The sequence below is a fragment of the Trachinotus anak genome, unplaced genomic scaffold (genome assembly GCF_046630095.1).
Source record: "Trachinotus anak isolate AG129_WGS33_773 ecotype Australia unplaced genomic scaffold, CSIRO_AGI_Tana_v1 ptg000002l, whole genome shotgun sequence".
NCBI lineage: Eukaryota > Metazoa > Chordata > Actinopteri > Carangiformes > Carangidae > Trachinotus > Trachinotus anak.
Genome location: NW_027273853.1, coordinates 25,647,033 through 25,674,966, shown reverse-complemented (window position 1 = coordinate 25,674,966; position 27,934 = coordinate 25,647,033). Strand labels below are relative to the sequence as shown.

Sequence of the window (27,934 nt, the reverse complement as noted above, 5' to 3'; positions counted from 1 at the left end):
TTGCCTGTCTCAGATGAAATTGTTGAACTAGGAGCTGGTGCATCAATGAAGAATAAAAAACTACTACACTAATACCACAAAAAAACAATTTGCTAGTGGTCTTACTGTTTAAATGGAATTGTGTTATGCTGTAAATAAGACTTAGAACTAGAGCTTGAACAATCGTCCAATATAACTACACTATGAAACTGGCTCAGCCGGAGTGGATTGGTGATTTTTTTTCGAATACAAAGTCCAACTACCAGGTAGATTTTTTTTTCTTTGTGTGTGTAAGTGTGTGTTACACTGTGTTAATGTGCATGTATCATCACGCTCCTCTGTGTTTTGTACCGGGGGTCGATGAGAGAAGTCAACATGTGCTCAAAGGTGAATCTACAATGGAGGAGAGAGCTCCAGCAGCATTTTCAGTGAGACAGATGGATGAAGTTTATTAAGCATGAGACAGTTAACACCCCCAGCAGGGAGAAAACACTGCAAAGGATAAATAAATGTTGGCTTTACCAGCCCCTGCCTCCTGTTATTAATATACAGAAGTCAACATTACTATTAGGTGTGAATTATGGCAACAAATGATTATTGCTGCTATGATCATTATGAATGCCATCTTCTCACTGTATGTATAAGCTATATTTCTCCAAATGTTATATAGATTGCAGATGCTGGAAGGTCGGTTTACATCTCCAATTTGGAGCTTTGAGAAAGCTCCTTTGTAATCAAGCGCAGACCATTCTGCCTGCTGTGCATAGAAATGTTGAATATTTAGATTTAATTTGTGCTGTATGCATGAAGTAACAACGCTTATGTTTAGGTTTTATTATTTCTCAAGTCATTCTTTTAGCTCCAATATTAAACCTGCAAATAAAACTGTGAAGTGTGAATATTCTGAAAGCACAGCAAAGGCCACAGTTTGATCTCAAAGCCCCTGAATGATCACAATAATTTTACAGATTATGTTGAGGAAAATAGTTTGTCTTGATCTTCGATGCCCAAAGCGTCGTGGATGATGTGTGTAAAATCCAGCTCTGAGCTCTTGGGAATCTATAAAATGGATGAGCATAAACTTTGCATCTTATGCTTACACTTTGATCCAATAAGGCACAGCTTCAGGGACACTTTTTCTTTCTTTTTTTACCACTATTAATTTCAAAATGTGGATTCCTGGCCTTTCCCATGAGAAGTCTTTACCGGAGCTTTTAACACTGGTACGTGAGCCTGAGAGTGCATATTTACACTGTGGTGATTTTTCCTCTCAACCTTATGTAGCCAGTTTGATGGTGGGTTTGAGCCTGTAGCAGACTATTATTGAAGCTTTCAAGCTTTGTTAAAGGGTCTTACATTAATGTAGAACATGATGGTAAGTGTTAGCTTTTGGTTTGAGTGGATTAATTTAATCACTCGTGCAGCTAATCATTCATCTAATAATGATTTTTTCCCCCATGATTTGCTTCACAAATAGACTCTCTGTGACTCTGTGTGTGTGTGTGTGTGTGTGTGTGTGTGTGTGTGTGTGTGTGTGTGTGTGTGTGTGTGTGTGTGTGTGTGTGTGTGTTGTGTGTGTGTGTGTGTGTGTTGTGTGTGTATGACTCCTGCCAAATGCAGAGGCTGCTATGATCTTCATTTTGTCTGAAAGTGCTTGTATTTCCTCCTCCATTATTCCTCTTGTTTCTTTCTCTACAGACATTACAACACTAGGCTGTGTTTGTTTACTTCTATAATGCGCCTTCTGTTCTGTTTTCATATCCTCATCTCACTTTTTTTTAACTTTGTGTCACTGTGTGTTTACTCTCCAGACGCTGCCGACCACAACTTATGAGTTAGAGATTGTGGCTAAGGACATGGCAGGAAGTGAGGTGGGCCTAACAGGAACGGCCACGGCTACCATTACCATCACAGACAAGAACGACCATGCCCCTGAGTTCACACATCCGCTGGTAAGAAACATCCCTTTTTTCCCTCTCTATTTCTTTTGAGCAGTGTATTTTCTTCTTTATCCCCTTGTCGCTCAGATGTAGCTTCTACAGACATTATGTGGGAAAACTATATTTGTTTACCCCTCCAGGAAAGTCAGAAGTCAGGGCCAGTTGCGGTTATATAATGCATTTCTTCAAGGATTTCAAACACATCAACGGAGAAGATATTTCCCAATAGCAAGTTAAACCAAGGTCTCCTGGTTAGGACAGGTTCTCTCACTAATTGGTAGAATTATTGAGGCATGAGCTGAGCCCTGTGAAGCTTTTTTAGTCTAAAATGTCAGCTGTACTTTCATTTGCGACATGGTAGAGGATGTGACATTATGTCTAACAATTTTGTTTGAGTCTGTTCTGACTGGGGATAGTTTCTGGTCCCTGGCAGCACAGTTAAAAGTAAAATTACAAGCAACAAACAAGAGGTCAATAATTACCATAAACTCTCAAATAACAGCCACTATTTGAATAATATCCAGGAGTAATGAAGACCAGATAACAAAAAATACATTGTGATTTGGAATTGTTGGAATTACCTGTGCAATCATAGCTCACATACTAAATTCAGAATAAAGTTCATTTTCCCTGCCCTAATTTCACCGGTGCAACAACACAGTTATGTCATTCTCACCAATCTGCTGCTCCGGGTTTTTCTTTTCAAAAGAAAAACAGTTTTTACTCAATCATTTGAATTGCTTTTACTTTGTCATTCTTTTGTTCAGTATTAAGCTGCAGCCAGTGACCTCAACACTTCTGCAGATGGTTCACATTCAAAGCCCACCAAAGAAGAGCCTCCACAATGCTTTTAATATGAAACACCTGTCCAGGAAGTGTTAAGATTTGTTGCTTAAATCTAAAGTATAGAAGACCTAGTGAGTATGAATTAGTGAGTGAAGACAGTATTATTGTTAAATAGAGAAACTCAAATTAAGTGACTCGTGAGTCTCACATGACTGTTGTTTTAGTGATTTGGAAATACACTTTAGAAAAATTTATCAAGACAAGGAAGACAGGAAACATGGAAGACCTTTTAAACTCGCATTTCCACCAAACAATACCAATAACAAATTAAAACTGGAGCAGATCACAAAACTGGCAGAGGTCTTTCTAAAATATGGTAAAATATGCCAGTGAAAGAGAGAAAAAATAGGAATAAAGGCCTGTCTCTATTTAGAACCTATTTTCAAAAAAGGTGTATGCAGCTACAGTATTTGAGAATTTACAGTTATGCAGGAGAAGAACTAAACCTCTACAGACCATGATCTACCCAGCAGTGATGCACAGGTCAGGTTTTTACCCACACTCCATCTGACCCATTATGAAACCCAACCACCCCAACCTGATTCACAAACTGACAACTTTACACTGTCTCACACACACACACAATGCATCCTTCACATCTTGACAGTGAACTTTAACGAAATAGTAGCTTCCAGGTAGAGGTCAATACTGCCTTGCCTTTTTTTTCGCCTGCCCTAATGTATTATAAATGATAGCCTTGGTGCAGAGAGATGTGTGATACATGTAAGTTAATTTATAGTCCGGTAATGATTATTGACAGCTAGGGCACAAGAGGACCTGCTCCCTCTGCTGTTTGTGAGAGACAGAGAGAGAGAGAGAGAAGGTTGAAGATGGAGCATATAAGTCTTTTGCATGCAGTATTTCTGGAGTTATTTATAACAAAACACTGCTTGGTCCACCCAACCGACCCACGGGTTATGGGTCAACCTGCACATTATTATGCCGAGTAATTTTTTACCTCTTGGAACCACTTGACAAATGCACTCACTATTCAAATCCTCAGCAAACATCACTGCACAGTCACACCACGTACCTTTTCTAGAGACAAGTCTTCTGCACTATGCTCAATCCCCCCCCCCCCCCCCCCCCCCCCCCCCCCCCCATTTCATGCACACATGCTTTCACCAGCTCAAAGACATATGTCAGTGGTGGCCTTTAGCTTTCGCATATAAAAATATTTCTGTCCTCGTCTGCTAAAGGTAAAGCTCAGGAGAGGTCCAGCACACATCACAGGCACTGATGCCAAGGGAAGCTTCCTGAAGCAGTGAGGACGAGAACAATATGGCCCTGCTACACCAATACTATTACCACTGTGCTTTTCACTGCCATTGACTCATTACTTATTAAATGTATTTATAAAGGGTTGTTAATAAATATGAATGACAGACTGACACTTGTGTAGGGATTACACTGAGCAGTGCAGTGGAAGTGGGGAAGAGAAAGGAGGGGACATTTTTATTGATTATTATTTCAAAACAGAACTTTCTTCACTGTGCCCGGCTTTGGGTAGATGTTCTTCTTACAAATGATCACCAGCACTTTCACATGGCACCAAGGATGCTGATCAATCAATCAATCAATCAATCAATCAATCAACATTTATTGATATAGTCCTTTACAACAACCAAAAGGTGACCAAAGTGCTTTACAGTAAAAACTGAGAGAACAGAATATATAATAAAATCATGAAAAGCATAAAAAGTGCATAAAAAGACAAAAGAAAAATGTCACAGCACTACTAGGTATTAAAGCCATTCTAAATAAATATGTTTTGAGCTTAGATTTAAAAAGTGCTGGGTCAGTAATAGTGCGTATGTCAGGGGGTAACTTATTCCAACGTGCAGCGACAGCAAAAGTGCGGTCACCCCACAGCTTATATCTTGACCTTGGGACCTCAAGATGATGTTGACCAGATGACCGCAATGCCCGACTGTGGTTACAGGGAGTTAAAATCTCAGATAAGTCAGGTGGGGCAAGATGAACATAAGAACTTCAGTGCAATGTGGTACAGGTGAGGATACACCTGTACCACAGGTGCTCTTCCGGCTCCCAACGAAGGCGGACGCATCTTCCCCCTCTCTCCTCTCCCTTTTTTTCCCTGCTTTGCATCTCACGTCTCGTCCTGTCTTGTCTAAACCTTGGAAGCCTCTCTCCGCACTGCTCTCTAAATCTAAAATCATGGAATTGGTCAACTGGTCTCTCAACGCAATTGACAGGATCTTCTCGACGAGAAGCCCGGGTTCGGGGGAACCTGTCTGCCCTGGCGGAACGTACGCCGCTGGTTACATGAGGGACTCCTGGGAGCAGTGGAGGGTCGTGTGCCTGGCGAGTCTTTCCGTTGAGGACATTGAAGATCTCTATATATTCGGAACTGTGATATCAGGCTTTCTGCTGATTGGATTAGGCATTGCCCTGGTGTATCAGAAAATTCGGAAGACGGTGACAGCAGTCCAAATCCCCACGCTGCCCGACATAATTGATGGAGTGAGTAAAGCTGTAAGCACTCAGACTGTGATTGTGAACCGCAACTTGGGAACCACCTTGGAAGGAGCTGTTAATGCTCAGACTGTGGTCATAAATCGCAACATGGGTCACATCTTGGAGAAGCTTGCAGCTTTGCAAAGGAGAATGGATGGAGATGACCAGAATGGACTAACAGAGTAAGCCGTGTCTATTGAAATACGACTGCTCGCCCTAACCCAAACAATCATAATCTAATCTGCGTTCCGGCCCCCGCAGCACCAGCCTTGGCCAAGGCCGGTGCTGGAACAACTCCCCCACGAGATCGCTGCAGTGAGACGCTTCTACTCCTACCCCCCCCCCTCCTCCACGGACACCTGTGGATTGTTGACTCCGTCCAGGAACCGATCAAGGATGTCTCCATGGCAACTTGCTGTGTTATCGCGATGACACCCTGCGAACTGAGGCACTGATTGTGAACTAGACGAAGCGACTCCCCAGGCCTATGCACACACACACATTCACGGACACCTCTTACATGTACATATGCAACTCACAACCCAACCCCATCCCACGCCTTCGCCGCTTCCTCCCATCCAGCGCGGCGGGCGGGGTCCGATAGCTGCGCCTTAAATGGCAGCGGCTGTGGCTGGCTGCCTGTCTGCACTGGAATCACCTCCTCCCCCCTTTCCCCCCTCCCCTGGAGCAAATTGTCTTGAGTCACTGTGTTGTAAGATGTGTTTGTTTATATATGCCTATGTTGCTGAGGTTTTTTTCCCGAATCCCACACTGTACCCCCCCCCCCCCCCCAGGAGTATAGTTTGGGTTCTGTTATTTTTTCTCCTCTCCTTTCCACTTGTTTTTCTTACATTCCTCCTCCTTTTTAAATGGCGCCGCAGATGGCTGCCTCGGTGTTTTGGTGCGCTCTGCACCATTCACTAGAACAAATTCCTTGTACGTGAAAACATACTTGGCAATAAACCTGATTCTGATTCTGATTCTGATTCTGATTTTGTATATGGAGTGAATCCTCACATTTCAGAACTACAACTACTCATGTTACTAATAATAATAATAATAAAAATAATAACAAATACTCAGCTAAACTCAGTACAAACAATGTTACATTAGCAAAGTGCAAACCACCTACAACAACCCACAGAACGCCAGGTGTCAAGGGCTGAAAACAAACCGAGGACGTGTTTCCTGCATTGCAGAGCCTCATGGTGGTGCTGCATCTGGCACACCCCTTCATACTGGGTACACGCCTCAGAGCCTTGGCTTCAAACGTCCCATCCCCAATCACAGGGTGTGCATATATGCACAGAGAACATATGTGACATGTAAGAACACATCACTGTAGCTGGGTGTTGTGGGTGCAGAGGAAAGATAAGGGAATCTGTGAGCAGGAGTGGGAGTAGATGTGTTGTGGTTCAGTGATGTGTTTGTTTAGTCAGCGGTGCCTTGGTGCATTAGTGAAAAGCTAATAGACTAAACCGATGCCTGTGAGTTATGCTATAAAATAAAATGTACATGTACAAAACAACTGAAAATAGCATACACACTGCACCTTTTGCCTGTTTGTGTCAACTCGTGATGAATTTGTCAAAAGCCGCTACTTCATCCCTCCCTCTCCCTTCTGGAGGTATGAAAACAGGAGAGAAGAATGAGGTGCTGTAAAATTAATAAATAAATAAATAAAATAAAAATAAAAAAACACTCTCCTTGCACCTTAAGGTGCAGTTGTAACATTGAGCTGTGTGGTTTTTAATGGAAATGCCCACAGCTGTTGTCAGATTTTGAGACACATCATGCTTTGCCCCGACCAAACCTCCCCTACAGCCCTCCCATGATGCATTGGGGTGTCAGGGGAGCTTGTAAGGAGCGCAGCTCAGATGTGAAATGTTACAGCTCAGAGGGCTCGGCAGGGCCATGCAGAGTGCACCATGTCCGTGTCCCAGTTAATGTTCTCATTTCTCAGCAGGAAGAGATCCGTTTAACGGCGTGGAGAAATGGAGCCTTTAAAAAACAAGTGTTTGAAGGTGCTAAGCTCCATGTATAAATCCCCCACCCTCCACTCGCCCTGACCGATTCCAACCTGCCGATGAATCATCTATGACCTCTAAAATGACTGCCATCACATTGTGAGTGTGTTTGGGAGTGTGTATTGGTGCTTAGTCTGTGTCAGTGGCAGTTCTCAAGCTTTCACTGTATGAATTATTTAACTAAATAAAATAGTCTTTTTTCAGAGGAATCATGAGTTGTCTTTTTCTGAAGACTCCACCTCCTCCAGAACAGATGTAAGCTTTAAAAGCCCTTCTTCCAGTTTGGGAGCAGAACTCAAGCAGAGTTGAAAGATAAAGAGAAGGATGAAAAGATGAGTGAAAAGAGTCCAACATAGAAGATACAAACAGAGGAAAAGAAAAAAGCAAACAAATTAATGTTCAGGACATGGGTTCCATCCTGTTATTATTCATTAAACCCACTGTAGCTGGGTTTTATGAGTTGACATTTTGTTAGAATTCAGCAAACATAATGTCCATGTGGGGAGCCTCTATTTTTCCTCAGACCTACCTACCGCAGCTTTATGCATAGAGAGAGCTATTCACAACTTGTGAAGCCTTTGCCTCAGACCACCACTCGACTTCAGCCGAGATCCTCAGATCTGCCAACAGGGACTCTGTTCTTTTCCTCTCTCTTCATCTTTCTGTGTTGAGGTTTTTGAAGTTATAATGTTAAAGAATTACAGTGAAAATCATTTCCATACTTTGACAAGGATTAATGTTCAGCTCCTGAATATAATTTATAGTGGATATGCTGTCATTAGTTGTAATTGACTAACATAAACAGACAGCAAAAAATCAAGTTTGGATTCTGGTTTCTAATTTTCCTTGTGTTATTTTAGTAATTCTTATCAAGGATTTGGAGCTCCTTCTACTGTAGAGCCATGACAGTATGTCGACGCAGGACACAGCTGTGAAGCTTCAGGCCTCTGGCAGCAGTTGCTTAATAATAGCCAGTGTTGCTTGGAAACACACTCTTGACTTCCATGATACGCTTCTGACTGAAGCACGTCACGACCTCGTTTGACCTATGAACAGAAGTTGTTATGTTGCTTGTAAGTTGTAATTATGTAAATATTTATATAGAGGTCTACAGGATTTAAAATCATGAAAGTAAAATAAAGATGAAGTCAAAATAGACGTAACTGACAAGCACTCTAGCAACTCTATCTCAGTAATATGCATCTAAATATATATCTAATTGAAAACTAACATTTGAAGTAGGCTTTTGTATAGACTGTGGAGCTGTAATATTAATAATTTACTCTTCTAAACTCAATTTATTTTGACAAAAAAAGAAAACTTAAATCAGTTAAATGAATAAGATCAAAAATAGAGGAGGTCGTTAAGCGTCTGCATTCACAGCTCATTCAAGCTTCAGTCCGCCAGCTGATTCGCTGCTGTTCTCCACTGGACATATTCAGTCCAGAGAACAATTAATAGACTAATACACACTGTCATAGTTAGTGCCTGCCCACACATACATTGGACCAATCAAATTACAATTCAACCTTCACTGATGTGATACTGAAATGTGAACGTATAGAGAATCTTCAAAGCTTTTCATAAAATATATAGAATTAGCTAAATAGCATCCTGAACTGTATTTAGTTCCTTTTAAGGACAAATGATTCTGTGTAATCTGTCATCTGTCCATTTAAATCAGAAAACTCCTAAACTTAAATGTCCTTACTACTAATATATCTTTATTACTTACTTTTTTACTAATTTTTATAGTGAGGGTCTAATCCTGTTTTTTTTTTTTTTTTTTTTGAGGACGGAAACAAAAAAACTGGTTTGGATTCCCCTGGTAGATCTGTCGTCTGAAAGTTCCAAATATGAACACTCCTGTAACAAAAATGGATATTTCTCCTGATGAATTTCTTATCTCAGTCACAGATAGGGTTATATTATCTGTGTGTGTTTACTCTTAGTTTTAGGTCCACTGTCTCTGGGACATTTGGTGCTGTGTTGAATGTGATATTACTCTGACTTACTCACACTGTAGTTGGGAATTTTGGGGATATTGTCAAATTTTGCACTAGCTGATGCTGGTATCTGAGGAGACACTGATTGTCTGTTCTCTCACTGACCACCTTTTGCCCTTCACGTTTCTTGCCTTCTCTGTTCATTCTTCCTTGTCCTCATCCCCCCTTCATTCTATTCCTCAGCACTTGCTCTCCCTGTCTCATCTCCTCTCTGGCTCAGCTAATTCTACGCCATGTCTGACTGGGCCTATTTCCCCCTGCTCCTCATAACAAGACCATGATGGACCTTATCACTCCTGTCACTCAAACTCCCTGACAGCCAGTCTCCCTATATTTTTTTTTTGCCTTCAATTTTGCAGTCTTTCTCTGAGCCTGTCTGTCTTTCTGTCTGCACTCCCTCCCTCCTTCTCTCTTTTTCCTTACCTCTCTCCTCTATGATGACCAGGAGAATATGTTTGCCTGCAATCCATCTGTCCCGCTGATAAAGACGTTAGTGGTGATGAGTGTAACCCCAGGCACAGGGCAGCAGGGCCCTGTCAGTTCTGGTCTGTCTTCAGGGATGGCTCACGGGTGTCACAGATTAGTGCGGGCCTTGCATGATTGCTTCACTAGCTCTGAGATACACGCTGTGTTTACCCGGGGTGATACAGTGGCATAGTTGGCCAGAAACCTCTGTCACAAAGAGGAAGGGATGGGACGGGATTTGTGCCCTGTCAATCAGGTTAGAGGCAGGTTAAGAAGGATGATTGTACATATGTGTTTGTTTGCATGTGTGGATACAGAGAATAGAAACATAAATGCACAAACAAATCAGGTTAAAGCAAGATGTGCTGAGATAATGCATGTGAGTATGTCCTTAAAACTTTTGCAATATTAGATTTAATTTATTGGTCAGATTTTAAGATGGAGGAAAAATCTAAGTCCAATCATAAAAAAATCAGTCTTGTTTTGGCTCACCTGGTCACACCTCAGTCCTTTTGATAAAGACTGAAGAAGCAATAGAAAGAATGGTGAGAGACCACTTGAAATAGGAAGCGATATTGTTCATCAAGTCTAAAGTTTGCTCAGAAGAATATTAATGTGTTAGAAATCTGAAGGCCAGCTGCCAGACTCCACACAAGCTCACACTTATCTGGAAAGATAGAGAGCTTTTCACAGTTTTCTATTTTCTCAAAAGCGACTGATGCTTTCATCAGGTTTTCTTTTTTTTTTTTTTGAAGATTATTACTAAATTAGATGCATTAGAAGCATTAGATGCTTGTAGTATTAATATTGTTTATAGCACTTACCACTTTACAGAAATGTGGAACCTCTTACTGACATCAATAGCAGAATTTAGATTTTTCTGGTAGTCTTTAAACCTGTGTCATGAAAAACCAATGCTACTGGTTGATTCACCTTTACATAAAGAAGATCTTACATTGTAGGTCTAAAGTTTATAATCATATTTTTCCAAACCATAAAAAATGTGTTTTTGTTTTATTTATTATTCTTATATTTTATCTTTAATTTGTTATTTGTGAATTATTTATTGCTGCAAAATGAATATCCAACTTTTATTTTGTGTGTCAAAAACATGGACTGTACTGAAGCACCCCAATAGATACCTTAATAAGTGCTTTCTGTAAAAATCATGTATGCTTCAAATTAACAACTTTATGCATCAACTGCATCATTCATCCAAAGGGGTCATAGATGATGAAGGGGCAACATTTTCATACACCACCATAGAGAACTGGGGTTCAGGTTCCTGTAGTAGTGTCTTATGTTTATTTGAATGTTGTGACGAAGACAACTGGCCATGTCTGTGGGTGGGATCATGTCTTTGCTGTACTGGTGATTGCTACGGGGTGCTTGTGGCACCTCACCCTCCTGGTGAATCTCCCCACTAGCAGGTGAGAAAAAGCAACACTGTAAGTCATGATAGTTGCATATGTCTGCCTCCTGACTATCACCATAACTGGCAGTGGAAAAGAACTGGACATTTAAAATTGAAGAGAAAAAGAAAAAAAACTGTACAGCCAAGCATGGAGCAATAGGTTAACCTTAATAACTGTACTGTTATAATTAAATGATCTTAATTCAGGGTGGCATTAATAACAGGTAGTCAGGGATGTAAGGTCGGGTGGCTGCAGTAATGTACCATTTTGTTGTATAAGAAAAGTCACAAAAACAAAAGAAAATCTCAGCAGAAATGTCTTCAAGGAAGACATGTCACAGCAGGAAGAGCACAGATGTAAATAATGAAAAGAATGATGATGGAATTCAATTCAGCTGCCTCAGTCTCAGATCCTGGTGTGCTGCATGCTGCCTCACTGTCACAGTCATGGATTACTGCATAGAGCAGAGACATAGTTAATGTTACTGGTAGCGCCTACTATGACAAATAAAAAAATATCTGCTGTGTAAAAGCCCCATAGATCAGTTGTTAACCTGTTACCAGACACCCTCAGTGTTGTGGACAAGCCCACAAATAAAGTACCCAAAATAAAAAGGTTATTGTTCTTCTTTTGATTACAGCTATAACTCTAGGCTCCTTTGAAAGGTAACTCTTTATTTTACAACCAAAAAGTCTGAGTGAGTATAAGATAGACTGAACCAAACAGGCACAAACATGGCAGGAATGTAAGTATTTTTTATACCTCTGCACCAGCAGTGGCCAGGGCCAGAGGCATCATGTTTTCAGGTTGTCTGTCCGTCCATTCATATGTACGTCAATATCTCTGTAATGTCTAGAGGGAACCTCAAATTTGGCAGAAATGTTCACTTAGACTCGAGGATGAACTGATTTGAATTTAGTGGTCAAAGGTAAAAGGTCTGAGTCAAGGTTTGATGTGGAAAATATTTAGGAGCTTTTAGCCACAAGTCTGAACCAATGCTGTTGCAAAGTTGTTGCAGTGATATGGGAAAGCTCAAATTTGCACACATAGAGTCAGGAGACTTTCAAACAATGTACAATTTGTCAAAATTGTGTAAAATAAAATGGCGCAAAAGATCTACTGAGATATTAAGTTCACAGTTGACCATTACATATTTTTTTGCTATTTGTTGAACACCAATGTGCAACTTTAAATTTTAAAAAGAAGAGGAAGCTCTTTCACCACAGAGTCATTCATGGTGAGTGGTTTAGCAGTGGTTGCATGTTTGTGGATGTATAGTTTTGACAGTGGAAACTCATACTTTTCACAGGGGAGGGCTCTGAATTATGGCATGAAGTAGGTGTTGACTGTCAGACTGTTGGTTGTCAGAGAGTTAGAAGACTTGTAGAGGAAGAACTCTCCAGTCTGAGCATTGAAGAGGAACTGTCCAACACTAACCAATGTAATACACCAGCTGTAACACTTGAATGATTGTCAGTGCTTTTGAAGCACATGGTTATTTTACACACTGTGTGTCTGTATTGCTTGAAGATTATTCTCTCTTTTTGAACTCACCTGTGCTGACAAATATGAGGGCTGCCATGTTCTGCAAAGGTAGAAAAGCAGCTTTGCTGAATGTCATCGAAAATCTGTCTTTGAAAACAGCCTGAGCAGAAGCTGTTGAAATTTAATAAAGACACAGGTAAGCTCATTAACTCTCCAGGCACACTTACTGTATGCAGGATTAAAGATGGGGGGGAAGGGTAAAAAAGCAAGGTGGAGGTTAAACAGCGGTAAATTGCAAAGCCTTTTCACAGACACTGTATAGAATTGTGTGGGAAGATGAATGATCATGTGCACTTGGTTTCATTCCAGCTTCATGCTGGCACAATGAAAATAGTGCCTTTTTTACAGATTTTTGTCTGTCTGCACCTCGTTCTGCTGAGAGTTAAGCTGCTTTTGAAGTCAGATAAAGGAAAGACAAGTGCCTGTTTGAAAATGCAGATGATTCATGTTTAACTCACAGGAATTTCTTTCTAAATTTGACTTTTATATCTGTGGCATCTACCTCGGTATTTTATTACAAAGGGGCAGAGAAATACAAAATTATTGCATGTCTCCGTCATTCAGAGGTGTAAGACTTGTAAGCATTTTGTAAGATGTTACCTCTAAGGTGCAACATGATTTTTTTCCATTTGTGCATGGTTTTTCCTTTTCTACATCCTATGATGGTTATATCCACGTTATGCTAAAAATGTAGCAGAAAGATGAGATGGACCAAGAGACACCCAGAAAAAATCTACTCAGAAAGAGGTAGTGAGAAAGTAGCCAACATGCCCAGCAAGACGAACTTGAAATGGCTCTGTTGCTGTGCATCCATGCTGTGATGTGGCAGCCGAGCTACTTGGAGGCAAAAAATAGTCTTGTCTTGCGAGATTTAATGTGATGGGCTGTGCCTATGTGTTCCGTGTCAGAGAAAATCTTTGGGGCAGCAGGAACGTGTCACAACGTACTTTTCATTAGGACAAATGAACAGCTGCTCAACTATGTGTCTGGCCACCTGTCAGAGCAGCCCCAGCTGCCATCTGTATTCATAAAAACATTCTGACAGACATCCAGGAATGAAATAAGTTGATCTCCATTCATCTCTGTTTGTGTGTGAGAGAGAGGGAGTGACCATATGTGTGCTTACTTGACTGTAAGTGTGTGCATGTGTTTATTTGTGTATAGCTGTGAGAGGGAGATGGAAAAGTCAGATTGATGAATCTGATGGTTTATAGCAGCCAGTATCACAGTCAAAACAACCACTTTTATGTTTTTTCTGTCTTTCTTATTTTCTTTCTTTCTTTCTTTCTTTCTTTCTTTCTTTCTTTCAGTAAAGTCTCCTTCCATGTATTAAGCCCACAGCGCTGCACACAACAGCACAACAGTCAGATTAGAAGAAAAAGCTCTGGGTCACTGGTTTGTAACAGGCAAACAATGCCATCTGGCAATGACAGACAAATTAAAAGCCTGTATAAGAAATAAGAGGCAATTTCCACAGTAGTGTTAATGAGCCAGAGAACATTTAGTGTTACTCGGTAAAGCTGACAGATGTGCATATTCTTCTGAAGCCTCACATCTCTTTCTCGGGCTCTTTGCCAGAATTTCAGGCTTCCCTTGCACCCACATCTGTCTGAGAAGAGGCACGCAGAGGGTTGTTGACAGTGTCATGATGGAGGTTGTGTGACATTATATTGTGTTTTCAGAAATCTTTGCTGCACCTTGCACCTTGTTTACTACTTTCGGTTCTGTACTAAAACAGAAGCAGAAGACCACTTTTAGGTTGAGTCTTCTCACACTCAGCATCCCAGAGTGAGAGAACAAGTGAACTAGTGACCATGTGTGGCGATGGTGGCAGGTTTTGCTCGTACACACACCAGGTTGTCTTTTGACAGCGTGACATTACCCTGAAGATTTATGGGACGGATTATTGAAAAGTCAGGCATAAAAGGAGATGGGAAACAGAAAATCAATGACACGCTTGTTTTTACGTGTTTTTACTCCTCGGAATGTTAAAAGTCTGAAGTTTAAGGCTCTTTGATTTATGGCAACTTCAATTCTATCTATCTGTCTATCCATCCATCAGTCCATCCATCCATCCATCCATCCATCCAACCACCCTCCCTACTCAAAGTACTGTTTGCGTTTGAGTGTATTCCCTAATGTGCATGTATAAATGTGTGTTGTGTGTTCATTATTTAAACTCCTAGTCTGCTTTCTCTCTCTCCCTCCCTCCCTCTCTCTCTCTCTCTCTCTCTCTCTCTCTCTCTCTCTCTCTCTCTCTCTCTCTCTCTCTCTCTCTCTCTCTCTCTCTCTCTCTGTGTGTCTGTGTGTGTGTCTGTGTGTGTGTGCTTGGTCCTTGGCCTGCACATGAATAAAAGCAAACTTGAAGGTTAACCCTCTTTTCCCATCTTTTGCCATCTCTCTCTCTCTCTCTCTCTCTCTCTCTCTCTCTCTCTCTCTCTCTCTCTCTCTCTCTCTCTCTCTCTCTCTCTCTCTCTCAATGTGTTTAAGTCATTTCAGGCCAGGAGCTCTGCTTTGTAGTTAGTCATTTCCTTCTAGTCTTTCAGGTGACTGGTTGCTTTGTGCTCCAGGTGGAATTGGGGCCTTATCAGCGGCAGGGCAGGGGCCCAGTGGCCACCTCACACAGAATACAGCATTTCGTCTAACCGCATGACTGCCCCACATGATTAAACCCAATCTGCCCAGCTGTTGTCTGTGTGACTGTACTTTATTTGTGTGTGTGTGTGTGTGTGTGTGTGTGTGTGTGAGAGAGAGAGAGGGATGGAGAGAGAGGGAGAGCCTGCAGATGTTGTGTTTGAGTGTGTCTTAACTGCAGTTTTAAGTCGAGAGGAGGGGGATGAGCAATGCCAATGGTTTGTCAGGTGGGGGAAACCTAAGGTTGGTTATTTAATGCCAGTCCAGCTTTGTGTCACATGAGCAGTAGCCTGGCTGTTCAAACTGGAAGTGCATTTGTCTGTCAATCAACAATGGTCACGTAGAGCTTATCTTTCTATAATAACGTAATGAATTTGTAACATACAGCTTTTTCTGTGTTCCTGGTGGGGCATTGCTTCGTCTACATCGTTGAAGTTAAAAATACCATTGCCTTGTGTGATGAACTGCCGGGAGGGGTTTCTCTCATACCCGTGTGTGTCTGCTCATCTGTCTCACTCTCTGTTTAGACACTCAGATTTATTAACTTATTAATCGAAGGTGCTGGAACACGGTTCCAGATCATTCCGGCCTGCTTTAACCTCTGCCTGTAGGAAATATTTTTTAAATGGCTTTCATAACTTCAAGGTTCTTCGCTGAAGCTAATGCAGTCCATGTTCAAATTAAAATTCCAGTGCATCCCACTTGTTAAAAAAAAGAGAACACTGAGCTCTTTTATGTTTCCAACAGCCTCCTAATTTTCACTTTATACTTTTGTAGCAGACTGCTGCAGGCTTACCGGACAAAAGGACCAACAACGCCTGTTTGGGTACAAACATGAACTCCTTCTTAAAAGAACACTGTGTTTCTGTTTCTATTCTCTGTGCCCTAAATGACAGCGAATTGTTCAAAGTGATTTTTTTAAGCAAGCTTTGGATGAATAACAAAAGAGAGAAAGGGAAGGAAAGAGAAGTAATCAATGTTTGTCTCTCTTCAGATAAATGCATGGAGCCAGGCAGTGTAAGGCGGTAAAAGGGTAATCTGTGAAACAACAATACCGTGGGCTGACAGGAGACGCAGTAATCTAGGCTGGACCAGCACTATCCTTAAACAGAGTGTTCTGTGTCGGAAAGATTACACTGTAAGCTCTGACACCATAATAGTCCTGACACTAACACACATACGTACACACAATTGTATACGCAACAAAATTGCTTTGGCCTGCTGGAGCTTCTGCAAGGGTATCTCTGTTCACGATGTAGTCTTTAGTGGGAGCCTTGTTGGGGGAATGCATTGATAGGAAGCTGACTGAGGTCTGCTGGCAACAATTAGCAGGGAGGAGGGGAGTGATTGACTCTGATGAGACAATAAATGAGATGCACTGCGAGGAATCAATGATGGAGGACATGAATAGTGTTTATTTTGCTGTGTGCGTTGTTTGTCCATGACTTCAAGTGTTTACTGTCCTGTGAATTAATGATGTAAATGTTTTTCTCCAGAATATGAAACTCTGCAGTATATTAACTGTTACATTTCTTTGTTGTCTTTCTTTCCAGTAGTTGCTTCCTTCTTCTCAGCCTCAGCTTCTGAGAATTTGTTCAGCCCTCAGTTATACAGGCTGGCCCTGTGACAGCAGAGTCACTCTCTGTCTCACATGGGCGCCCTGTTTTCATATGACAGTTCAAAAGCAAAAATGTCACAAATAATATCAGACATTAAGGGCCTTGTTTTAATTGTGCAAACACAAGAACAAGCCCAAAGCAGTAGGCCTTAAGCACACAGACTGTGTAGAATCCAGCAGCCCCTTGGTTCATGTAGGTGCACCAATGCAAAGTGCAAAAGAGCTGTGTGAAGGACAGTGTAGATCAGAAGGTGTGGTGATTAATAAATACACTCTCAGCCAGTCACACCACTGTTGTTCATTGCAGTGACGTATGACATCAACAGCTCAACAAATAAAAAGTGGGTTCCCCAGGAAATCATATTGTCTGGATGGTGCAGTGCGGCACAATGTGAACACAAAGCACGACAAATCTGCAGCCAGGCAGGCTGTGTGGTTTTTCATTTAACTTGTACAGTGATGACAGGAATAAAAATATAACATGTTGATGAAGCCATGTATATGGCCACATCAATCTGACTATTTCAATTTGAGCTCTACTGTGTCTGATGTCATAAGCTGTCACATCATATCTGAACATGCGACACTGCAGCATTTGCACTGTTCTGCATTTCAAGAATAAAACATGAAAGACCACCTTCGCTAAAATGACACAAAAATGGAGAAATGAAAGGGGGTAGTGACTCACACCATTGATCAACCACTCTCACTGAGTTGTGGCATGTGGTAGCAGCCTGGTTTACTTCCACCTGATACGTCAAGTTAAACGGAGTGAAGAGCTTTGTTTTATGGCATTTCACTTTTTTAGTCTATTCCATTTTACTAATGTGGACTATTAGGTCCATCAGAAGAAAAATTTTCACAAGGCACTGTATGTTAGGAACACTAGAAGTAAATGTGCCTTTTGTGAAAAACATTATTTGGCTTTCTTTGCATTCAATACCAGGTTCCAGATCAATAATAGCTCGTTGATGAAAAGTTGAAAGTCGGCTTGAAGATTGGACATTGCTAATGACTGCGAGGAAGCAACTTTGTATGGAATTCTATCATCTGCTTGAAGTGGTGTTTAGAATATTTTACAGATGCACACATGCTGTGTATTTCCATCCTCATAAAACATTTGCAAAGCCATTTTTTAATGCTGCATTGTTTACGTCCGTATTTGCCAGCTTGCAGTCTTTGAAGGTGCATTTCAACAATTTGCATGTTACTGCCACTAGCAGAGGAGCAAGCATGAATGTGCATCACATTGGACACGTGCAAAATGCACACAAAACAATAAAAATATTGCTCCATTCAACAGTTCATAAACATCTGTTCCCTTCTAATTTTTTCTCACATCATTTTTTTGACCTATTATACAACTGTAATATTAAGTGAATTCTTCCTTTGAACAGAGGTCACAGAGACAGTTCACACAGTTCATGGGAAAGATTTTTTATCAAAGTAAAGCTAAAGAGGGGATCGAGCCAGGGTGGCCAGGTGGCTGGAGAGCAGGACAGGCACTGATCAAACGTAGCTGTTCAGGCTGTGTACAGGTACTGAAGTCAAGGCTTGTAGACAATGGTGGAGTGCTGAGTGAGGCAGAGACACACACACAGGGCTGACACATAGACAAACAAACATTCAGGCTCACATTTACTCCTACAGGCGATTTAAAATCGCCATTTAACCTAATGTGCATGTCTTTGGACTGTGGGAGGAAGCTGGAGTACCCAGAGGGAACCCACGTAGACATGGGGAGAACATGCAAACCCCACACAGAAAAGCCCCAGGCCCCAGGTTCAAAAACCTAGACCCCTAAACCTAACCCTTCTTGCTGTGAGGTGACCTCCAACCCAGTTCTCTCACTAATGGTATTTTATCTTTCTCCTTACTCCTACCCTAACCCTGGCAGTTTGAGGCGTCTGTGAATGAGGGCTCGACGGGGGTGGTGGTCAACCTGACAGTAGACGACAGAGATGATCCAGCCACGGAGGCGTGGAGAGCTATCTACTCTATCATAAACGGAGATCCTACACAGAGCTTTGAGATCCAAACCAACCCAGACAATAATGAAGGAATGCTGTCAGTTGTCAAGGTATAGTATATGAGACCTCCAAATGCATTCGTGCTGTATATTGCACTAAATGGCATCATCACACTTCCATTACCTCAATAATTTTTTTCCCCTTTCAGCCTCTGGACTACGAGACCACAGCATTCCACACACTACTCATCAAGGTAGAGAATGAGGATCCTCTGGTTCCTGATGTTGGCTATGGCCCCAGCGCCACAGCCACCGTCCATGTCACAGTCCTCGACGTCAACGAGGGCCCTGTCTTCTTTCCCGATCCCCTGACAGTCACCAGGATGGAAAACATCCCCGTGGGCAGCTTCGTAGCATCACTCAATGCTACAGATCCAGATATACTACAGATACAGAGCGTCTGGTAAGAGTCGAAGTGAGACTAATTGAAATCGAGCTGCAGAATTTTGCTTGTCTTGTGTGAAGGCAAATGAGAGGAGAGAAAGCATGGGAGAGAGCGTGTTTGTGTTGTGTGATTGAACGTCATCTGCTGTAGCTCGCAGCTCAAAGTTGTCACTATGAGCTGTCTTATTTTCATTCAGTTTCACTCTGTTGAGTTGAGCATTATTATCAAGAATCACTTGCTAAGGGACTTTTAAAGCTTTGTTTGACATAAAGAGTTTTGTCAAGTCAGCAAGGTTTGGATTATTCTCCCTGTCAGATGATCACAAGGTGATCTGACATGTAGCAAAGTGTCAAAGAACCACAGTTTCAGTTTGTCAGATCTGCACTTTCCTGCTGTCTTGACATCTCAATCTGTCAGCTCTCACCTCTGTCATTTGTTTCTGAGCCCTCATCACTCCACCTTTTTATCTCCTCGCCCTGATTCCATTCCTATTTTCCTCATCTCCACTGTTTTCTTTACCTGTTAGGCTGCTTTATCTGTCTGTGTTGTGTAAACAGATGAAATATATTGCCTGGACAATCTGCAATTTACTGACACAGGTCAAACTTTTCACCCCAGTCAACCGTAAAGTCAAAGTGGGGCAGCTCATTAATTTTAACTCTGCTACAGAAAAAGCCCTCTCTCAAATATTACCATCATAACAGGGAGGCTATTAGTTTCACTATGTGCTGCAATAAAAATTGTTCCTCTTGCTGCCAGACAGAGCCCCATAGCATGTGCTGCACTTTCTTTTACAAGATTGAAAACTCATCTTTGCATTTATTGGCCTTCAAATCTAATTGATACTCAATTTAGTTTGCTCTTCTTCTGCACCCTTGACATTACACATCATTTAAAAATAGTTTTAAGTAAACACACGGAGGATAATAATGACTCAGGGAAATAAAACCCACCAGATCGTGACTTTACTTTAAATTATTGATGGAGCTTTATGTGCTGTAAAACATGTAGTCACTTTGAGGGTAACAAATGCTACATAACATGGAGCTAGTGCTGAGATCACCCATCAGGTCTGGTGGCCTCACAAACTTGAATAATCGGGCAGTTTTTGTTTTGTTCTGGGGCTTTTAATGGGGAAGATCAAGAAACACGCTCTATTGAACAGTATGGGTCGCCCCAAAGCCAATTCTAAATCTATATCCATAGTCATGAAACACAGCCCAGTCATAGGATCACAGAACTTGTTAACATTCATTCTTTGGGCACCATGGATATTTGTACCAAATCTCAATAGCCGCAGATATGTTAGTGTGGTTCAAGGTGATGGACTGACTGACACATAGAGCCGCACTGAAAACATGACTAAAAGGGATCTTAGATCAGTTGTACCTTGTACATTAATTCTAAATTGATTTAATTGGAAGATTCAAATGATATCACTTAAAATAGAAATGTATTGAAAAACCAAACTGCATCTTTTTATGTTAACACTGATTTCATCCATGGCTGAGGGGAGCCTGAGCCAAACCCAGTAGGAGGTAGAAAAAAGTTTAATGTTCTTTTTCTTTGTCCTTAATTCAGTCTTGAATTTTATCTACTTGTCCTTCAGTAACCCATTTACCACTTCTGAATATCACTCCAACAGAAAAAAATTCCACTGGTGCAAGACGCAAGTTTTAGTGGTATGTTGTCATTGAACAAACACTGAACGGTATAACAGCATGATTTTCTATATTACTTGCTCAGGTTGATTTTCTTTTTAGCTATATTGATCAGATAAAAGTGTTTTCTTGAGATTTTGGTGATGTTCCATCTATTTATAGCCACAGCAGACGCTGTGTTTTTGGCATCTTTGTTGCATCTTTGACTCATCTTCAAAGGCACAGATCTGCATCCTTCTAACTTTATCCTTCCTGCTCCGCTCCTCCTATCTGCTGCATACATTTCTGTATTTATTTCATGGCCTCTGTGTTTGTTGTCATTTCATCCTGTGACATTTTGGGAATAACAGTGATTTTGAAGTGTCATAACTGTGACCTGCAGGTTGAGGATATTGTGAAAGACAGACAGTTGGATGGTTGAGGTAGCCCATGCAGAATGAAATAGCACAAAAAAAAACCTTCCTCTTTCCTTCCCTTACAGTATCTAACTGTGCAGGTAGGCTGTGTGTTGTGCGTCTGTGTGTTTCAGTGTGTCTGCCTCTGGGATGCGCACATCAAATGCATTTGACATGGAACACAATCTGTCTGACTTGCTGCTCAGAGTCAGCAGCACTCAGTGTCCAGCACAGTGACTGTGTATATTTGTGAGAACAACATTCATTCTTTAACCATTGACCTCTGAGCCAGTTTGTTAACATGGGGAATATTAATGCACATAAAGAGACCCGCTCAGGCCTACTTTATATTTTTTATAACCGTCTGGTCTGTGCACTTTTTGTTAATAAACAGCATGTGAAGAAACACAGGGTCATAACGTAGCCAGCTGCTAAATTTGTTTTAGCAACTCAACTTAATGCTGAGGACTGTTGTTACCTGGGGCCCTCCTGTGAATTATAATTATAATGATTGGAGCGGTCACCCATGTTCTCAAAACCTGAGCAAATCTGTCATGTGTGACATTTCTGGACAGCAGCTCGACACAAAAAGCAGATCCAGGTTCCTCTCAGATGGAATTAAAACTCCAGTGGGGAATGAAATATTTGCTATGTTGCTGTAACTCAGTTCATCAATGCAGGTGGCATTTTAGCCAGCACCAAATTACAGGAGGCAGTTCATCACATATTCTACAGAAAAATCGTGTCCCTCATCACCAGCTGAGCTGATTAAACTCAGTGAGAGGAAACTCAAGTCTTCACGCACATAAACTTAGAGACACTTGCTGTGTCCCAAGTCCATATTATATACTTATTCCACATAGTATACAGTATACTATATACTTATTGTAATTTTTGCAACTAGTATACAATAATCAACATTTCAACCACAAATAGACACCAAAATGTTTTCCCAAGGATTTCATAGAATTTTTTTTTTTATTTGCCAAGGCAAATAAACACAGAGCTGTTTCACCACCATCCACAATCAGTTAGAATGTTTTCCAGCTGGGAGCAGCTCCACTATTCCTTTTGTGTATTCCACTGTGGGAGAAAAGTGTCCATCAAAAATCAAGCAATGCAGATTTTTTAAGTGTACTTTATTTTGTCACTTTTCCAGAGTGAACACACAACATACTCCAAACCTCCCCTCCTCTAGTGTTTTCACTTATTGAACTGATAGACCTCCTCTCTGTACTGCATATAAGAATGTTCAGACTGTACTTTACTAACATCTATAAAACCCTGAAGCATCCATCCTGCTACATTGCACCAAATTACACATTTTAACATGATTGATCACCACTTGCTATTTTAAAATCACCCAATGTCACCTTTAGAAATATATTTGATGAGCACTAAAGGTAAATTTGCTTGTCACACCATCGACATTTAGGCATGCAGATGGCAAAAAAATGAGTTAGAGAAATACAGCTTTCACAAGTGAGACATTCTGACATGTCATAGAAGCATATGTGTAATTAATAACATTGATTATCACTGTATTGCATTACCTGTGTGTGTGTCAGTCCCAGGGCCCACATAAATGTTTTTTAATGAAGTAAACCTGTCTCTTCAGGTTTGAGAGAGAAACTGACTTCTATTATAAAACTGATTTTATTTGTGAGCAAAATGTGGAGTAAAATTAGCAGGGAACATTTATTTAGAACCGAACTGACAAAGACAAAAATTAAATGTCATCAAGTGGCTGGGCTAATTGGAACACATTTACTTTTTAGTATGCCAAGCTTGACACTTGAAAATGAACTGAAATTATTTAATATAATATAATAGTTCAAATATTTGTGACTTTAAAATTTTCTAAATGTGACAGAGCCACCACGATGTTACTAGTTACACCTGTGCTAAAAAAATCTGCCATGAAAGTCAAAAGTGCAAAGGTCAGTAGGCCAATGTGACAATAAGACAGCATGAACAACACCAGGACTCTTAAAGCTAGGCAGCTAAATGGAATTCAGTCATCATGTATTGGATTATTTATCAAAACATCTTCTGTGAATAAGGTCTGTTGTCAAGGAGTCAGCAACATGATAGCAGGTAATAAAGAACAGGGAAGGTAGCATCAATGGCTCAAATGCGACAAAATCAGAGAATAAGTGTCAGTAACTTTGGTCTGAACACACTTCAATGATGCAGCACAGGTGTGCATGCAGGTGGAGATGACAGCAGCAGTCAGGTGACCTGCAGCTGCAGGAAGCTCACTGAGGACATCCAGAGGGCAGGTACAGGATAGCAAAAGGGATAAAGTGGTGTAGGAGTCAGTCTGACCCTTTGTCTATGAACAGGAAATGACCAATGGGGTATTAATTACTGCAGCTTTTGTCTTCATACATGTTTTACACAGGTAAACAGAATGAAAATCAAGACCTTAAGTACAACATTAATTTGACGTCTAATCACTCAAACTGATTGATTCAGCAATTGATTGTATTTGAAGATGGAGACTGCAGGAAAATGCTTCAAACTGCTGTAGTAGTAGAAAGGACCAGGCTGTGCTGTGAAAGGTTGTCATTAGCCTGATTTCTAGCCCACAGCCAAGCAGGGTTAGTCAGGGCTATCTCATTATCCAGGTTATTACACAGCTTTCCTTTACCTGCTTTTTTCTTAATGTTGTTGAGAAACAGGTTATTTTCCTGCAGGGGTGTAACATTTGAGCGAATAAATGAAATCTGTTACACTTTGACCACAAACACTTTGAAGTAGCCCAGACTCTGATGAGCCCCAACCGCTCTCACAGTCGTTAACGATCTCATCACTTCTCTCCCGTCCTTTCATACTGTTGATAATAGGAAGGGGAAGATTTTCTGGAGGAGATATAATTAAAACAGAATGATAAAAGAAATCTTCCACACAACATCTACTGTTCACAAGTCACATGATGCAACTATAAATAGAGTTTCTATTTCTATGTTTCTTTTTTAAATGTTAAATAGCATTAATTAAAACATTGCTAAGGGCAAAGAATAGTTATGTTTTTAATTTATCTTATTTAGTACAGGGATGAAATGAATAATTAAAAACAGGCTGTTTGTCCTCTCTGATTTATCGCTCTATGCCACTCTTTCCCTCAAAATGACCCTAGATAGTCCCTGCTCCTGTTCTCCCTCATAAACAGACAAGTTACATAATTACAGCAAATATGAGTCGTTTTAATCCTGTTCAGTATTTAGGCCAAACTATTGGGCTCTGGGGGGATTTGACTCATGTTTCTGCAGAAGAAGTTTTCTCGCGCTCTTTACTGGTTTAGGACTTTAGTCAGGCAGAATGGTTCTATGAGAGTGCTGAGGAAGACAGCAGAGAGACAGTGACAGCATGGATGGAATACAGGGGAAGTTAGACATGTTTTTGATTCTGGTAAACCTCCAGCTACAGAAGTGTGTTACTCGGTGCGTGGGCACCTGACATTGACAAAATGTATTGCACTTCAGGGTAGATTTGTACCCTGAAATTTGGAAGAAAGTTTAGTCAGAAAGTTTACTCTGATATTCTTCAAATCCTATCTGAAACTTGACACTTCACGCTGCTCTGGTGCCAATCCGGTAGGCTGTGAAGAGAGGAGGAAATAATTTGAAGTGTCATTAGGAAGTCTGGCTAATTTAATTAGGTCTCATTTCCAGCAACAGGCCCCTCATCAGTTGTCAAATAACTATTTACACTCAAGTAATTGGTGCTTGATGGGAAAAGGAGACCGTGTTTTCAGCAGCAAACAAGGAACCTCACCTGCACTCATAGTTTGAACACAGCAGTTTGTAGCATCACTGCAGAGTTGAGACTAACGTTTTTCAGTCAAGAAAATTGTCCTTTTTGTTTGTATTCTTGGTATTTTGTCTCGTTCAGCGTGTGAGGTTATGTTTTTTTCTTTCAGGCAATCAGAGTAAATATTTGACACTTTTGTACACTGACAGCAGGTCGAAACATACCAGACATTTCCAAAGATTTTCCACCACACGGACAAAATGCCTTGAACAATGATTTGTTTGATTGAATTTGAAGCAAAAAACAGGCAATCACAATAAAGAAATAGATAAATAAAACCATCTCCAGTGTTTTTTGAATGTATATGTCATTCCACAGCACTATACTTCCCAGTTTAGCCAACACTCAGAGGCCTCCAGACTCAGCTACTTCTCGATTGTGACTTCTCCTCTTTCAACATACACTTAAGTTGTTCTTGACCTTGATTTTGAAAATAGGGGGAATCTCAAACAGTTGGGTCATCCATTATTCAGTAGCTACCTGTCTGCTTTCACTTCTCACTCTGGTCGTATTCAAGTTAAAAGGGATGGGACTTAAAAGAAGAGGGACGAGGGGCTGGAATGTCAGGCCTGAAAACCAGCAGGAGCCGAGGGAAGTGAAGAGATGAGGAGAGAGAGAGGGTGAGACGGATCGGACAGACAGACAGACAGACTGCGAGAATGACAGTGTCTGTGTGTGTGTGTGTGTGATGCTGTGTCGAATGCTACTAAGGCTGACTTGAGAGAGATCAGACATTGTGATCACCTTCAGATCATCCTGAAATTGTAGCTGTCTGCGCAGGATAACCAAGATAGGAGGAAAGAGAGAGATAGAGAGAGGATGCAGGACATGAAGATGACAGCCAGACAAACCAAGAGAGCAAACTGGGGATGATGTAATGCAGTGAGTAGTAATTCATCCACTGCTTTTGCAAGAATTTAATAATAATAATGAATTGACATTAATGAAGATTTGATTGGCTGCAGATGTTTCCAGCCTGATATGCGGGGCCAGTTAAAATATGCTGGTTGCTGCAAAAGTGCACAAACTACACAGTAATGTGGATGAAACAGGAGGGTAAAGTAAAGAGAAAATCAATAATGAACTTTTGCTAACTAATTCCAAAAGTTAGCCCAAAGTTCGAAGTGGCTGTGCACACATAACAACAGAGCTCATTTGTTTGGCCAGAAGTTTGCCACAAAGCAGTGAAACGCAACTAAATGGATTTAGCCTACAACCACTTTGGCCACGTCTCTATGTTTCCCTTTCTCTCAACACATCACATGAAAAATTAACCTTGCAAAAAAAACAAAAGTGCAGATGCACTAACTTGGTCACCCACACAGCTTAACAAATTCTGTCTGTAGGCTAAATCTTCAGAGCTCCACAGTAACAAGTGAGTGGAAGCAATAGTGGATATTTTAACAGTTTTTAGTCATCAGCAACAATCTATGCAACTGTCATAGATACTCTACACAGTTACCATTTTTCCCTAATGACTCCATGTGCAGATTATAGTAAGTAGCCCAGTTAAACCCGCATACCAATGATAAACCTTTTCTAAAACAGTGTTATAAATTTGTATTCACGCAGATTTTTGACAACATTTTTCAAAAATATTTTCCCAACACCTCTTTCTTTTTTTGTTTTTCTCCTCTGACCTGGTGGTGAAGGCCAAGCCACTGAAAATGATTTCTAGTATGAATTCTTCAGAAAAAATCCCTGAATAATTATATTTACTCTAAAGACTATTATAGGGTATTTATGTGGTAATCGCACTGAAAATGGTGAAGTATGTGATGCATTTCCCCTCATCACTCCCCTGTCAGTCCAGTAGGTTCTACTTCCTAGGCTACTTTTGTTTTTATGCTTGCCCGCACTATATCTTGTACATCTTATTTGTGGGTTGGGAGCTAGAGATCATGTCTCAACCAAAATGTATGTAATTTCTGAAGAGGCAGAGATTACTTAAAATGGTCAATGTCTGACCCTCTGTCATAACTTTATGCTCTAATCTGCAGACAAAAATCATAGGTTCATTGAACAAGGGAAAGGGGCCCTCAGAGATTCCAGTGTATATATTTTTCGGGTCTAATAAGTTCAGTTTATAAGTGTATTCATTCAACCAATATTCCGTCTGTACTACTTAGTGAAGAGAAATAAAAATGGTGATAAAAAATAAACTTATCAAATGTGTTAGTTTATAGAGGACAGTATTTTAAATAGGCTGCTGTTCTGTTTGGCAATGCTGTGAACGCACCCTGAAGTCACATCATGTGCACTGGGCAGTGCTGAGAGTTGAATGATAATAAAGGGATCAATACAATGAATGGGAGCTCAACTGTATGTTAGTCAAACACCAGATAATCCTCACTAACAGCTATTTTTACTTTGCTAGCATCTTTGTTAGCATCACTTCAAACACAGTGCTGTGTTGCTCAGACCATAATGTGACATGAAATGTTTAACTTTTGTAGTGGTTTCTCACAGTGGGTGTGATTAACCTCGGTAAAGACTTCACTTCCTATTACTAGTGAAATAAAGTTCTGTCTAGATGTGCCAGTAGGGAAAATTCGAGGCTGCTATTTGTGTTATTGGTATTCAGGCAGCAATGGTTGATATAATTCAAAAGAAAAAAGTAAGTGAGTTGATAAATTACTCATGATGATGATAATTATATGATAATAAATTTTGTGTGACAGGTTCTAGTGATCAA

General features: G+C 40.7%; 1 protein-coding gene across 1 annotated transcript in view; it reads left to right on the top strand.

Annotated features, from left to right (window-relative positions):
- The window catches only part of cdh13 (cadherin 13, H-cadherin (heart)), a 292,077-nt gene that overhangs the window by 213,607 nt on the left and 50,536 nt on the right, over positions 1 to 27,934 (top strand). Inside the window, exons 8-10 of the mRNA XM_071458186.1 lie at positions 1,791 to 1,931; positions 18,851 to 19,033; positions 19,132 to 19,385. Coding sequence (XP_071314287.1) covers positions 1,791 to 1,931; positions 18,851 to 19,033; positions 19,132 to 19,385 — 578 coding nt within the window. The remainder of the gene's footprint in view (positions 1 to 1,790; positions 1,932 to 18,850; positions 19,034 to 19,131; positions 19,386 to 27,934) is intronic.